Source organism: Aulonocara sp. 'chitande type north' Nkhata Bay, linkage group LG23 (genome assembly GCF_057382095.1).
Source record: "Aulonocara sp. 'chitande type north' Nkhata Bay isolate Kocher_YH1m ecotype deep benthic linkage group LG23, A_spYH_male_GT1.1, whole genome shotgun sequence".
NCBI lineage: Eukaryota > Metazoa > Chordata > Actinopteri > Cichliformes > Cichlidae > Aulonocara > Aulonocara sp. 'chitande type north' Nkhata Bay.
The window spans coordinates 12084341-12100590 of record NC_141365.1 but is presented as its reverse complement, the minus strand read 5'-3'; the positions used below and the strand labels follow the sequence as shown (position 1 = coordinate 12100590).

General features: G+C 45.9%; 1 protein-coding gene across 8 annotated transcripts in view; it reads left to right on the top strand.

The window, feature by feature from the left end:
• Positions 1-16250, top strand: part of nfia (nuclear factor I/A) — a 144838-nt gene that overhangs the window by 44011 nt on the left and 84577 nt on the right. For all 8 annotated transcript variants that reach the window (XM_086284759.1, XM_086284758.1, XM_086284760.1 and 5 more), the window contains exon 2: positions 2681-3209. In XM_086284759.1, coding sequence (XP_086140885.1) covers positions 2681-3209 — 529 coding nt within the window. The remainder of the gene's footprint in view (positions 1-2680; positions 3210-16250) is intronic.

The window sequence follows — 16250 nt, the reverse complement described above, 5'->3', positions numbered from 1 at the left end:
TGAGCCGGCCTCCACATGCCACCCGGTTGGAGGCATTCACACGTATCGAGATCTGTGCGAGCCTCTTTGATCTATGAATAGAGCTTTTTTCTTTTTCAGTACGTGGCTGAGGAGGAGGAGGTGCTCTGGGCCTCCGAGGGGTTTGGTCCGAATCAAAAAATGTTCCATGAAGACGTTTTCTGTCCGTCTGCTTCCCCGGGACGATGTTTTCCTCCTTCCATGCTGTTGCTGCTGTTTTCCTTCATAGCCGTCTGTGTTTAGAGGGAAACAAAGTGAAATCACAGGTTTTCTCTGAGCGGCACCACAGACGAGAGTCCAAACGCCGAGAAGCAGCACAGCAGTAGTTAGTTTTTCATCCGTGCTCTTGGACACTTTGATTTCACCTGTTTAATCAGCTCACATCTGAACCTGCCACCCTGCCTCTGACCAGCCCCGCACACACCTTTATACTGTAAATAGCAGACAATAATAAAAATCAGCTGATGTGTTGTAAATAAAGTAAGTCTTTCAGCCTGTGGAGTTTAATCACACGCTGCTCTTAAATCAGCTCGATGCTAATAAAAAACAGTAAAAACGAATAAATTAGAAACTGCAGTAAAACCTATTTTCTGGTATAATATCTAAATGTCACGGCCTTAACTTCCTGTTGACTCCTGATTGGTTCCCGGCCATCGAGGGTGAAATGTGCTTGTTAAAAGCTGAAAGTTTGGTGCATGTGTTTTTGTTTTTTGGTTCAGTATGTGACTGTAGTCGTTTCATCGCCACATGTCAAGCAGCCACACGTCCTGTACTCGGATTACTTTTACCTGACGGTGATTTTCTTAAATCTAAAAACGGCGTCTGTTTATTCCTGGGCTCATTATCGCCGTTAGTACAAAGACGCTGGGTTTGAATCCACTGCTCGTCTGAGGACGAAGCCACGCACTCACCCCGTTCACAGCACATTTGCACTTTTTACTCGGATGTGTTTTAGTCCAGAAGGAAAAGTTGTTTTTGCTAGGATTCATGAACCAATCACAGCCCTGAACTGGCTGCTGCTGGCCTGGTGGATGGTTGCTTGTGTTTGAGGAGGTTGAGTGAGAAAATGTTTGACTATTTGTGACTGTAAGGCAGGATACTGTCGTTACTGAAGCTCTGAGATTTTAGCAGGTAAAATTTGAAACCACGAAACGAACAGATCTGAGAAAGCTGCGTCTAAAAATGATCTTTCATAAAATTCAACTGTTAAAAAACAAGAGCTGGAGCAGCTCACCTCACCGAGATCAAAGTGCGGACCACATGTGGCCACATCTGCAGCCTGGGTTAGCCCTAGCTGGGCCCGCTGTGCGTCAGAGGTCTCTGAGTTTTGGAGGCTTTCTCATCTTTATTGTGTTGGCAGACGGGAGGAGGAGGTGTGGGCTCCGTGTGCTTCGTGCAGCTTTGCTCCCTGAAACCTGAGGCGGCCAAGCTGAGCCTCCTCCTCCTCTCGTGTTTGCGCGCTGTGGTTTGCAGCTCCTTAGTCGGCCCGCAGAAAGCCGGCACAGAGCAGGTGTAACCCGCCCCATATTGGGTCTAATCCACAACGTGCTGTCTAACCATATTCCCACCTTGTTAACTGCACTATGCTCACCAGCCAAAAGCCACATAATGCACCTTTAATGCAGCTGTAATCCCCCTTGCGGTGCGCTCGGAGCGCGTGCGGGAACGCTGCCCTGCGCTGGGCTTCCCGCTGCTTGCTCGGCGGTGTGTTTTGTTTTTTTTCATGTCACAGAGTCGAGGACAGGTTTGAATTTAAAGCTGCAGTCTGAACTCTGCTTTTAAATTTTCTACTTTTCTTCTGATTTTCCTTTTCAAATTTTTATTCCCTCCTCCATAATTTCCTCCTTATTTTCCTTCCACTTTTACTTCTTACAGTATTTCCTTGTTTTCTTGTTTCTTTTCTTATTCCTGTCCATCATTCCCGATTTGCAAATTAAAATTTGGAGAAATATTCTATTATTTTTTTCTGTGGAGCAGATACTTGATTATGTTCCAAATACAAACATTCACGTCTGAAAAGTTATATTTTTAAAACGCATAATTAAGAGGTTTTTAACAGCTCCTCAGCCTCACTACATTCCTCCCTGCAGACTTTTTGACTGCATGTCGTTAAAGCCAAATTTTGTGAAAAATGTCCTAGAACGATGCACAAAGAGACATTCAGAGAATTTTGTTAAATTGATCTCCAGTCCTGCTTTATAAAATCATTTTTCTAAATTCACACCAGCTGAAGGGAACCCGTTGTTAACCTCTCTGGTCGATGCGAGTACGTTTATGTGAAGCTCTCTACTGCAGTATTTTGGGATGACAGCAAAAGGAAGGAATCGACAGACAGACAGGGGAGGCTCAGGGTGGAGGTCGGGGAGGATGGATGGGTCGATGTCAGTGCAAAAGGCTGTTTCCTGCTTTAACCAGCAGACACCTGCATGTTTCTTATTATCCTTCGCGGTATTATGAAGCTGAGACAGACGCTTTGTTTTTGGAGGTCTGAGTTTTAACAGTCACCCAAACACAACACGAAAAGCTTCACTTAAAGCTGCGTCTGTAACATGCTCATTAGCCGGTGCTTCAGTCGTCATGTTTCTTATAATGTTTAAATGCTGTATGTGGCCACGTGACATGTCACCTGCCGCTCACCGCGTCTCCCATCTCTGTCCCGCAGGATGAATTCCATCCTTTTATTGAAGCACTGCTGCCCCACGTCCGGGCCTTCGCATACACATGGTTCAACCTTCAGGCCCGTAAGAGGAAGTACTTCAAGAAGCACGAGAAGCGCATGTCCAAGGAGGAGGAGCGCGCCGTGAAGGACGAGCTGCTCGGTGAGAAGCCCGAAGTCAAACAGAAGTGGGCGTCTCGCCTCCTGGCCAAGTTGCGCAAGGACATCCGGCCCGAGTTCAGGGAGGACTTTGTGCTGACGGTGACGGGGAAGAAGGCGCCGTGCTGCGTGCTGTCCAACCCCGACCAGAAGGGCAAGATGAGGAGGATCGACTGCCTGCGCCAGGCGGACAAAGTGTGGCGGCTGGACCTGGTCATGGTGATTTTATTCAAAGGGATTCCCCTCGAAAGTACTGACGGGGAGAGGCTGGTAAAGTCTCCTCAGTGTTCGAACCCCAGCCTGTGCGTGCAGCCGCATCACATTGGAGTTTCAGTCAAGGAGCTGGATCTCTACCTGGCCTACTTCGTGCATGCAGGTAAGCCCCGCCTCTCCTGCTGCTGATGTGTGTGTGTGTGTTTGTGAGAGAGAGATGCTGCGAGAAAATGGCGGTCCTGCTGGCGGATCATCAGATCACTTCAGGTGCTGGATGCTGGTTTCTCTGAGTTTGCTGTGGACATGTTTGGTATTTCTGTGGCAGCATCAGTTTGGTTAATGAAGAAAGAACGTGTCTGTCATGTAAGTTAAACTGCATTTAGCTGCCGACACCTAGCAGTTTCACTGCAGTGGTCTTCCTTTAGTGGAAGTCAAAAATGATCTCTGTGAAATGAAATTTACATGGTTTTATTGTGGGAAAAACTTGGAGAGATGACAGACTTTGCAGGTAGCTAGCTTGTCCTCGAGTCCCTTCACATGGATCCACATGGGACGGCGGATTTCCTGTCTGCACTCGGAGCGTTAATGCTGTGCTATTTTTGGCTTAGCCCACCTGATCGCTGCTTTGGTCTGACTCTCACAGCTTTCAAAGATGAACTTGTTTGTTGAAGGAAGCCTTTAGCTGATTAATAAATGCATCTCTGGAAGCTGTTCTTTGATGAAACGGCCTAGTCTCACAGCTAAATGTGCCCCAGCTGTGCAGGCCCAGCACACGTTTCAGAGGGCACGCCTTGCGGCGGTTGGGTGGTATCTGCTCTGGGATCTCTCTGCAGCAGTAACACTTTTATTTTAAGTTGTTGTTTCATTTTGAGCAGATTTATATGGATTTCCCCAGTTGGAAATTTATGTTTCCGATTATTCCAACATCACGTGAAAACCCAGTAATTCAGGTGCAATATGAAGCAGGACTTAAGGTGTAGGTGGGTTTCTAAGCGACTTGCAGGCAGGCTGCAGCTGATTAGCGACAATCATAGGTGAGCTTTTACTTTATGGCTAAAGGTAGAATCACCCCACAGAATCATATTATCACAATATTTCACTCATGACACTAGATATTACTGTGATATTAGTACTACTTTTAACATGTTGTAATACACAGAGTATTACAGTATTACATTTACTTTTTATTTATCACCTTTTTTCAAATGTCCTCAAAGTTAAACTTTGTCAGTCTCTTATGGTAGATAATGATATATGAAGACAATCATGTCTCACATCAGTTTGCTGCAAAAAGCTTGTCAAGCAAACCAACACTGTCACTAAAACCGGCTGCAAATGTTGCCACAAGAAAATCAGTCTGCAATCAGTCTGCAGTCAGTCTGCAGTCAGTCAGCCAGTTAATGGGGTCAAGTTGGCAACTACATGCAGTGTGTGTCTCAGAAAACACTGATTAACTGATACCACAGATCTGTCTCCGTCCCATCGTTACTCGTGTGACTGAGCTGTAAGCTTTGTTGAGCTGAGCATGTCATGTTATTGTTTTTAGGTTTAGCTGATTTCCGTTTGCTTAGCTAAACTTACATTAGATGAGTCCTCTTGTTGGTAGTATTTTAATTTATTTAAAAAAAAAAAGATATTTGGTGTTCCTGTATAATATCCTAATAGTCCTGTTCTGTATCGACTTTTTTTCCCCCCCAACACTCCTGTTTATGGATGCATGATGTAAACCCAGAGAGCCGATTGGTGGTGTTATATCTGAGGACTTTCACTCAGGAGACATCGGTTAGTCTCCTGAGTGCTGCTGTTAAAATTTCAGTCTCGTCTTAGTTTAGGACTAAAGCTAAAGTAAGTCCCTTTCACAATGTTAACCACACGTTGGGAGTCCATTTCCCTTCCACTTGGTGACACGACCTAACAAATATCAGAGTTTTCCAGCCTTGAATGCACAGATATTACATTTTGTGCTTTGTGCACAGTTTGCGGGATGACATCTGCTCTGTTTGCATTCCTGAGAGGTTTAAATATGAGATTGTTTAGTTGTGAGCTGATAGAATTTGCTCTGTTTGTCTGGGGATGAAAGCACACCCTGCTCTCAGTTTTAAAGCAGATCAGCGTGTTATCTCCTGCAGACACTCGTCTTTTCGTCACCAAAGCACAAGTGAAAGGAAACTCGGAGACGCCGGCGTGAGCAGAGCAGCTCGGCGTGCTTTTGGGGTGAAGCTGGCACAGAAAAAAACACAATTATCTCCGGAGCGATTGCTCAGCACGTTCCCGATTTCCGACTGATTCTACGGGAAAATAATTTGGCTGGCTGGAATATTCTAGAGAGCAGCAGCGAGCGGTGGCAGAGGCACGCAGAGGAGATGTTTGGCAGCCGGTTTGAATATTTGGCACCGAGCTTGTTCTAAGTTTGTTGGAGCTCCTGAGTTCAGATTTATCCGCCAGGCCCACTTTCAGATTCCTCCAGCAGCGGATTGATTTCCAGAGGCCTCAGAGCCTGAGTGAAAACAGCCGTTTCCAGCCAAACATTTCTCAGGTCAGGTTAAATTCTGGTGAATTTCAGAGTTCAGTTTTTACGTTCGGTGGCTGAAACACAGTTTGAACTACAGGTGCATTTAGGAGAAAAGGTCAGCTTTAAAATCTTAATTTCCTTGACTCTGATTTCCTGGTTAAAGTTGTGACTGGATGAATTCTTTCCTCCCTTCTTTCTTTTGTTTTCGGGACTTGAAGTGGATTTTTTGAGGCAGACATCAGTAGAAACAGTTGTTTTGGCAGGTTTTGCCTCAGTCTCGTGTTTTTGTGGCGGTAAGCTCTCAGCTGTGATCCGTCATCGTGCACAAACGGCCCGAGCCGAGTGCTCTGAAAGATCTCCATCCCTGAAGCTTAATTACAATCATTTCCTCTCTCAGACTGAAGCCTCTGTGAGCCCAGAGAGAGCGCCCATTCTCCACACCTCCGTCCACATCGCCTCGCCTGTGTATGTTTCCACTGTGCGCTCGCTGATCAGCTGTGCAGCTTCACACTGAGCCTCCTTGAGTCTGGAGGCGGCTGCGGTCGCGGTTTTATTTTGAGGGGAAAGGCTCTGATTCTTGGCAGCGAGCATGAAACCATCAGTGAGGTTTTTGTTTGAGCGGAGCAGCCGCTCGCCACCGTCACAAACACAGAGGGGGATCATTTGCGGCGAGAACAGTGGCAGCTCTTCCAAATCATCTAAATTTAGCTTTTATTTTGAAAAACTTTCACCACGCAGAGCTGTGAGGGCTTTGAATCCTTGAATTCGCCCGGCCTCTTGTTTAAGACGACCAAGCTTTTTTGGAGCGACGGCATCGATTAAAAGCTGTGTGAAGGCGGGCTGACCTCGTGGCTCGTGGGGCCGGAGGTGGGGTCTGTCGGGGCAGCCCGAGTGGGTAATTAAATTCATCCCCGTCACGCTGACTTGGGGTGGGGGCCAACATTGTTGCCCGTAGAAACAGCAGCGTGCGCCAAACCATTTCTTCCTTAATCCTCAGAGTGCGGCGCAGCAGAGACTTCAAAGAGAGGAGAGTTGAACGTCCAGTTGAACTCCACCTTCACCTCCACCTGCTGCTGGCAGGAGGCCTCCTCTGCGCGCGTCCGCTCAGTGTCTCTTGTGTTAGCAGCCTGGAGGTGCAAGCGATTGGTTGGCTGCAGTCAGTTATCACATGACAACCTTTGCTTATATCCACTTTAAACTTGCAGCCTTAGACTCACACAGGTCTCCAGGTTTTGGTCCAGTCTGGACTCTGAAAGCCACTCGCTCGCTGCCTGTGTCCACTCACGCCACCCTAATTAGAGCAAGCACAGCTAACAGGAAGTAGTCAGCAGTGTGGACAGGTTTCACGCCTGTTTGTGGTGTAACTGTCGTCTACTCGACTGTAAAATGTCGCTGACACCTGCGCTCGGTGCAGCACGGTCTGGGACGCTCGTGTGCATCACTACGGTAACACGATGGATTCTTTCTGCTCCACTCGGTGTGCGAGGAGGCGCACTCGGAGCAGGGAAAGGAGGAAAGACTCACACTGAGCTCCCATCACAGCAGGGACAGTCAGTGAAAGACATCATTCTGATCAGTTTATTTTACTAATAAATTCTAATTGAGTGATTATTTGGATGTATTGATTTTATTAGCAGTCTGGTCCTCATGGTACAGACGACCCACTGGACTCAATATCAGCAGACTGCTAAAGCCGCACTGCAGGATCTGGATTGTTATTAAACGTCCCAGATGTTCAAGCCTGGAACACATCGAGAAAATGAGACGGTGGAGCTACAGCAGGTCGTCTGCTCACGGAAAGGTTGGCGGTTTGATTCCTGGCTACATGCCGAAGCATCCCTGGGCAGTTACAGCAGAGACCTTTTAAAAAGTCTGAACTATAACCGAACCATTAAAGCTGAGCCCAGGAAGCTCCTCAACAAGTGGAGCATTTCAAATTAACGGTCTTCGGCTCGCTGTGTACACACAGAACAGACACACGCAAACTTATGCAACTTTTGGGAGGTCAGAGGTCACATAGACCCCTCCCCCACCTCTCTGATATGTGAGCTCGCTGGCAGCGGTGGCAGCAGCGGGTGTTACAAACACAGGAAGGATCGACACGTGCTGGCAGGTCAGAGGTCAGCACGTCGGGGTCGTGACCTCCATCATTGGGCCGTTTGACCTCCAGGATAAACATGTCAGCCCCTCATTAGCAGCCAGTTGAGCGCACATGGAGCTAGGGGGTGGTTTGGAGGGGGGCGGCGTGCGGGACAGAAGGTGAAAAAAGGTCGAGAGCAGCTGTTTGTGAGATTTAGAGCTGTCGCAGGCGGGAATAATGGCGTTAACAGTTATTACAGATGGATAATATTTATGTGAGCAGTAAAGGCGATTAAACACAATTAGAGAGATGGAATCATAAAAGTCTGATAGAAGGACTGTCACAGTAATGCTCGAGGCTCTGCGGCAAACCGCTGCCACCGCCTCAGACGGCGCCGCCCTTCATCTGCAGCACAATGCTCCAGAGTCAGCATCAGACCTGGGCAGGGTCATCCACCTGAAACCTGACAGGATTTTATTGGCTTTATCGCCCTAACCTCCACTGCATCACAAACACGTCTGTTCATGCAATAATCATTAACCCCACAGCTCTGCCTACCCGGCGCTGACGGCCATATTGGATGCAATAACTGAGCATGTGTCACACCTGTTTTAAGAACATGATCAGCTGATGCTGGGTTTTTTCTGATGTTTTCGGTCAGTTTGTGCCGAGCGCAGACTTTATTCTTGTCTCTTCAGTGATTGGTCACCTCGTGCTTCTTAGGAGAATTTTTGTGTGTCGGCAAGATAACGAGCCGCCGGGTAGTACAAAATGAGGAGGGTCAGATATTCCGCTCGCCGTCACCTTAAACGGCCCCGCAGGGCTCAGAATAAGTAAACAGAAAGAGAGTGTGTGTGTGTGTGTGTGAATATGTGTGACCCACTTCCTCCGTCCTCCTGAGCTCTTAAAGAGATTTGGAGCTTCGTCTCTGAACTCGTTACCACAGGTCTGAGCAGCCCCAGTCTACGCCACACACCGGACGCCATCTTAGTTTAACCACACACACATGCACACACACACACACACACACAGGAGTTGTACAGAACCCCCAGAACTTTATTTAAAGTCCAAACTTACAGACTTACAAACCTCAAGAGTGTGTTTGATCTGAACGGTTTCTGATTTTTGTAAAGACATTGAAATCGGACTCTTTGTCCTGATCCCTTCGTGTTTCAGCCTTGAAGGATGATGCTTCAGCGAGACACAGATCCGGAGAAGACTGGAGACTTGAAGCTGACGTCATCACCGTCCTCTTTCTCCGTAGGTGGTGCTGTGGACGCCGTATTAAAGCAGGCGTCTGTTGCTCGCTCTGTGTGGTGGCATTTCCCTCTTGACAGCTCTCTGCCTCGTTCTTCCGAGCGTCATCCTGCTTCCAGTAAATCCACCTTACACGTGGAGGACTGGCAGATGAATACGCCTGTGATTCCGTCCATTCCAGGTGGCTAATGTGTGTCTGCTTTGCTTCCTTCGAGTCAGAATCGGAGCGTTTTGTCTGAAGTGGGGTGGACGTGTTCAGAGTCCGTCTGACTGCAGACACATAGCTACTCAAATAAAGCAGAATAACCTTTAATGCGAGGGCATGGCTCTCTCAGCACATTTCTGTCTCCATTTAGGGTGAAATTAAACACAATAACAACAAATTAACGACCTGTGTGTGTGTGTGTGTGTGTGTGTGTGTGCGTGTTTACTTTGCGCTGAGGAAAACTGAATCTGGACACTTTCTGTGTGTCTCCTCTTACATATACTTTATGTTTCCTCTTCTTCTCCTCCTTCTCTTCCTGCGGCTGCTCTGCGCTCTTCATATGGAACCATTTAAGGCTAGCGCGCCATAAAACCACACGCTCTGATGTGGTTCCTGAAGCACACATCGTGACCGCAGGAAACACCCTCGACCCACCGCCAACCAAGCAACACACACTTCGAACCCTCACCCAGCATCCACATCTGTGACTGCTGTGTCACACACACACACAGCGAGCGGGGCTCATTCATAAAAACACTCTGGGAAGAAGAACAAACTGTTTCCTGAAAGTTACATACAGAAATTTACGAGAAGCTTTAAAAACGGCATCACCGCGTGGACCCAGGGAGCCTTCGTCTTGTGTCGTAGTTTAATCTGCAAAAGACGACTTCATGTTTACTGCCTTGAATATGGAAATATGAGAAATCGCCCCTACTGAGCGTGCTCAGAGCATATTTACTTGAATCCTGAGTGATTACTGGAACAACCACAATCAAGATTATTTTTATTGTTCGTCCCAAAAGGTTGATTCTGTTCATCTGGTCAGCCTTTTGAAAGGGAGAAACATTTCGTCACTCGTCCAAGTGCCTTCTTCAGTCTTAGCTGACTGCAGGTTTCCTCAACCTTATAAACAGTACATAACTGAAACCAACCCACTGAATGAACAATGGGTTGTGAGGACAGATCATAAATATGCAAATTGTCATGACCATTGATCAACAATCACTGATCAAAGCCCATTGATCATTGATCAAAGACCACTGATCAATGGCCATGAGTGCCATTCACAGAGAGGGTACGGCTGCATTGTAAGATGGCGAAAGATGTACCCTTAGGCCCCCTCCTCGATTCAGAGATGGTCTTTCCCTTTTCACATAAATGGCCTCCTTGACGTCGCACTGAAACCAGTGTTCCTCCCTGTCCAGGATGTGTACATCCTCATCAATGAAAGAGTGTCCACTGGCCTGTAGGTGGGGGACTGTGGAGTCCTGGCTTGACGAGGTGGCTCTTCTGCGTTGTGCCATCCACTTCGCCAGAGGTTGTTTGGTTTTCCCGATGTATAAATCATGGCAATCCTCCTGGCACTTAACAGCGTGCACTATATTACTCCGTGTCGGGGGACCCAATCCTTGGGGTGGACCAATTTTTGGTGCAGCGTGTTTTGGGATTTAAAAGCCAGGGAGGTGCAGTGTTTAGAAAAAATGTGTCTCAACTGTTCCTGACACACACAGGATCACTATGGGTTTTCAACCTTTTGGCATTTACTTACCTGGATGATTGAGCATGCATCAAGACATTTCATTGTTCTTATTTTAGTGATTAATAAACTTGGTTTGAGTTAAATATTAAAAATCAGTGGATTTTAACAGCAGCTCTTTTATTTGTTTAGTATGAAGCTTTTGTGTTTACAGTCGTGTCTGACATGCGGTGGCTGGAGGACGAGCAGGTCATGCTCTGGCTTCCTTGCACAGGATACTGACCCCAGTGAATAAAATCAGTGATCATCTGGACTGATCTTTTTAAAAAAAACTGTTTTTTCATTCATCTGGTGTTTTGGTGTTTTGTACAGTATCATGTATACACAATGATGATGATGACGATGATGAGGAGGACAATCAGTAGATCTAAAGTTTGGTATAAAACAGTGCTTAGATGTTTCATGGCGTGGAAACGTGAACAGTTTTTAGGCTGTGAGCTGTTTGCTCCTCCCCCCTCCTCCCCCATGCGGCGAAGCAGACATCAGCTGATCCCTCTATAAAGTCAGGTAATCCGGTTTAAATTGTAGTGTCAACGCTGCGCTCTCTACTGATATTCCAGCCTGCAACATGTTTGTGATCTCACAGCGCCACACACACGCGCACACACACCGCTCTCCGCCTCCTGCTGTGTTCGTTTCTGGTACCTGAACTGGAATGTGCAGGACCTGAACTCTTCTTCCTCCTCCACGAGGCTGGTTACCAGTGAGGTTAGATTAGAGATTAAAAGCACAAAGAGCAGATTAGAAATGATAAACCTATAGAAGTAATAATTCAGCACAGGTACCGCCCAATCAGCTGACAGGAGGATCAAAATAAAGACATTCAGTTCAGCTTTATTTTTATAGCGATAAATCACAACAACACTCACCTCAGGGAGACTTATATTTTTAGGCAAAGGCCCTACAGTACACTGTCCATAAACCAGTGTGATGTCACTGGTTCCGTTCTTGACTTATGTACAGGAGATGGACATGCGATATGCATAAAAAGAGACGAGGGGAGGAGCAGGAAGGAGCAAATGGAGGTAGAGGAGGTCAGAGACAGAAGGAGGGAGAGGAAGAAGTTAAAGAAGCAGGACCCTTCTCTGTAAATCCTTCTGTCACAGAGCGTCTGTCTCCATTGTTTCTCCTCTTCTTCTCCTCCTGCTCTTCCTCTCTCCTCTCAGGAACATTCCTCTCCTCCTCCTCTCCCGGTCCTCTAAAGGTCAGCTCGGCTGTCTTTCTGCGGAGGTCATCCTGCAGGAATGTGGCTGCTCTGCCGGCCGTGATTTGTGTCTTTTACTAACACCCCCACCTCACTCCTCCACCCGTGGAGGGGCTGACGGGCTGCAGGGAGAGGGGGTGGGAGTCCATAGCAACAGGGACCCCTTGGCAAAGGCCCCCCTCCCTCGGCGGTCCAGACTCCGTGCCAACATGGAGTCTGGCTGCTGTTCAGTGTTTTTGTTCAAAGGAAAAAAACAGGAAAAAATTCAAGCTGGGAAATTTCTGCAAGAAGAAAATCAACTTCCTGCCAGAGAAACAACGACAAACACGGCAGCGGGAAAAGTCAGGCTTACCCGAGGTCAAAGGTTCTCAGTCAATGCCAGCATTCCAGGTGCAAGATGGGGAATGTAGGCAGGTGTACTGTACTGGTGTCTTGCTTCGGAGCAGAAATAACAGGAGAAAAAGAAAAACACCAAATTATTTTTGGTGATGTTTAATTTGAAGCTTTTCTGCTCATTTTTTTTTTCAAGCATATTTTAGTATTTCTATTGTTTCATTGGGGTTTTAAGAATGAAAATATAAATATAATTATTATAATAATTAAAAAAAAACCTTTACAATTTTTAATTTTGTGGATTTAATTACCGTTACAAGAATATAATTTCAGATCATTTTAAATATATTTTACACAGTTTAGGCAGCTGTTGGCTCCGACTTAAAATCAGAATTAGATACATCACCAGTTTACATTTTCTACAACAAATGAATATTTTACAGATACTATTTTTAAATATTTTCACAATCATTCTGCAAATAACAATCCAGCCATCGGATATCAAAGGAGCTGAAACGGCTTGTTTCAGAGGAGGAGGGCTGATTGTGAACCGTGAATCATGCAAAAACAAAAAACAAAACACGGTGAGTGTGTGTGTGCACGGATCATCCCGTGTTTAAAACCGGGCCAGCTTTGATCTTCATTGATATTTCTGTGTTTCCTGCACAGACAGGAAGTAAAAACAGACGACATGTGAGATCATGGCAGCCCCAAAACCCAGCCCAGCTTCACCTTTGACCCCTGAACATGATCCTGAATCTACTAAATCTGAACAAAGTTTCTGCGCGCATGTGTGTGTGTGTGTGTGTGAGTGAGTGTGTGTGTCCTCCCATCGTGAAAGGCTGAGGGAGAGTTTCATGCCAAAAAACCCCCCACAAACCCTCCCACACACACACACACACACACACACACAATCCCATTGTGTGTGAAGCCAGCGTCGACGTGAACCAGGACAGCTGTGAGCGTCTGCAGGGAAACTCTCCACAGATGGTGGAAGGAGAGAAACTCCAGAGCGCCGTATGGCTGCTGAAAAATACAGGAAGGAGGAGAAGAAGAAGAGGGTCAGAGCGACACCACGTCTTCTTCTTCTTTCTACTTTTAGTTTTACTGCAAGAAACAAGAGAAACACAGACGTCCAATATTTGGGATTTTTTTTTTTTTTTTACATAAAATCAGTTTCAAAACATTTTTTTTTGACACACATCCTGTTAAAATAAAATTTTTTTGTAGAATTAATGTTTTCGATTTAAATCACATGTTGCAGTAATAATTACTATTAGTTAACAGTTTTTAAAATATTATAAAACATATTACAAATGTATGTTTTCATAAACTGATCATTAGAAGAATTTATTTATTATTGTTGCAGTGATTAATTTTATTGGAATAAGGAGATGTTTTCAAATTAATTCACACTTTTCTCAGATGATAATTTTTGATTGTAAATTAATATTTGTGGTCTACTTTTATACAAATACGAACAAGTATGTATTTTGTAATTAATATTTTACTGATAATTTTAAAAAGGTAAAATCATTTACTAATGTTTTATAAGGTTTTATATTTTTTTAAAACCTTCCTATTTTATTTATGAGTTATTAGAGAAATATATTAATGAATAATTTAGGTTTTTGGGAAAAAATCTGTGTTACATCAAAAAAAATTTTAATTATGAATAATATAAAATAATAATATTTTTGTAACTTTTTAAAAATGCGATATACCTTTGTCTGTGCTCGCTCTCAGCAGCTCGTCCGATTGTCGGGTCTCTATGAGATAAACATCGAGGCGATCGCTGTTGTGGTTTGGAACAATATATAAATAAGATTGAATTGAACTGAAAGCTCATTTCAGTCTGAATGTTTTGCTGATAGCTGTCAGAAATGTTAGATATCATTATTAATATATCAATATAATATAAATATCATTATTAATAAACGTTAGTAATAACTGGGTGGGGATGTCCCTTGTAATAACAGTGATTTTGAGACTGTGGGTTTTTGGCAGATTTCAGTGGGATTAGCCGTCATGCTTTTAAAACGGGGCTTGCTGTTTGGCTCTGATGAGAATCTGAGGATGAACGATTCCGTGAATATTCAGCGGCTCTGCGTGAGGCCCAGACGCCTAAACGTGAGAGCTGTGCAGACCTTTCAGGGGTTTTTTTGTTTTGTTTTGTTTTTGTTGAAAAATTGAGAGAGAGAGGTGAGCTTCCCCACGCCACCACACACACACACACACACACGAGAAAGAAGAAATCTTACTTCCAAAATGAGAGTGAGAAAAGGTGCAGCAGTGAGAGGAAGGGGAGCTGCTGGCTGAGGAGTCTTCGTTGGGTTGGTCACGTGTTAGAGAGCGAGAGCGATAGAGTGAGCCTCTGTCAGACTGCAGGTCGAGCTCTTTGGCCCGAGTCCATGAGTGAAACACACAAAGAGCTGCTTCTGTGGAAGCTTTTCCTTTTGTTCCTCTGCTCTTCGAGAGTGTGTGTGTGTGTGTGTGTGTGTGTGTGTTTGCGCGCGTTCATTTTTAATTATTGACATGTGAAGGATTAGTGGAGGTTGGGGAGCCGATAACTGAATTATTGAACTATTTGTGCCGTCAGTCGCTGTGAGCCGCTCTGAGCCGCTCTGAGCTACTGGGGCGGTGCGGACGGTTGTTGGGGGTGAATAAAGGCGGCTTCACAGATTTCAGTGTGTGACCCCGATCTTATAACATGTGAAGTGAGGGTGAAGTTTGCTGCCTGTAGATGGATCTGTGATCTCAGGTGTGATCTAGTAAAGTGTGAATGTGCAGATCAAGCCTGAGTCCGTTGGGAGGAGGGCACAGGTACAGACCCCGAACCCCCTGTCGACCTCTGTGCACGCCCGGGTCACCACACTAACGGAGGGTGTGTTTGAGCTGCACACTGAGCACTGCCTCGTGGACGTTTCTCGTTATTCTGAGACAGTCGGTATGACCTTGTAAAGGGGTCCACGTGAGAGCAGCTCTAACCCCGAACCCCGTCATGTGAAACGCCGGGGGATGTGAGCGCGCCTCGCTCGGCTGCCTCCTCACAGCAGCGGCAGCTCACGTTTACTCACCGGGAAAGGGTTAATGAATAATTTGAGCCTGTGATCATTCAGGCTGTCCATGTTTTCTGATGTTGTGTTACAATACAGCCAGTGTAATGTAGATGTTGTGTCCTGCTCCTCAGTAATGGATACCACCTCCTTTTGTGTGTGTGTGTGTGTGTGTGTGTGTGTGCGATCGCCCAGGTCGTCGGCTCGTTAGCGTCATTCTGTGACACCCCCCCACCACCACCCGTCCACGCTCGGACGGCCTCGGCGGGGCCTCCGTTTTATTCTCGCACTCAGAGCAGAAAACAGTTTTCAGAGACGAGACAAAAGCTCCACTTGATTAGGTGGTGAGAGTGTCTGGGAACGTGGGGCCTGGTGACCGAGCTAATTGGTGAAACCCACCCCTCCCTCACCCGGGGTTCTCCCACACTTTGAAACTCTCCGCCGCCCTCATCGCTTTCTCTTCACCCGTTCGCCGTTCTTGCTTCTCATCTCTGAATTTTGGCACAATCCAATTACAAAGCAGCCGCTGAGCGAGGAGGCGCAGCTCTGAATGCAGACAGATAAGGAGCAGGGAGGAGGCGTAGAGCCACAAGTTCACCTCTTTTTTTATGTCTTTGGGGGCTGTGGAACAGGAAGTGTGACTTCAGTTTGCTGTGGTTTCAATCTGCGTTCTGTATTAAACAACGCTCACCTGATGAAGCTTTGCCTGCCATAGGTGTGCTATAGGGCACCTGCCAGGTGTGCTATAGGGCACCTGCCAGGTGTCTCCTATTTTAAACAGGTTAGGCACAGGTTTCCCTGTGCTTAACCTGGTTTCCCTCAGATTTAGTGCTCCAAATAAATAATAATCCTCACCAAATCCAGTTTCCTGACTCACAGTTTTAAAGGGAAATTATCCAGACATGCAGTTTAAAGTTTCTCTTCTTATGTGTCTGCGTACTTTCACTTAATTTGGCTCGGAAATTTTTGATCAAAACACATTTTCAGACTAACCTAAGCCTGGACGGAAAATAAACCGTC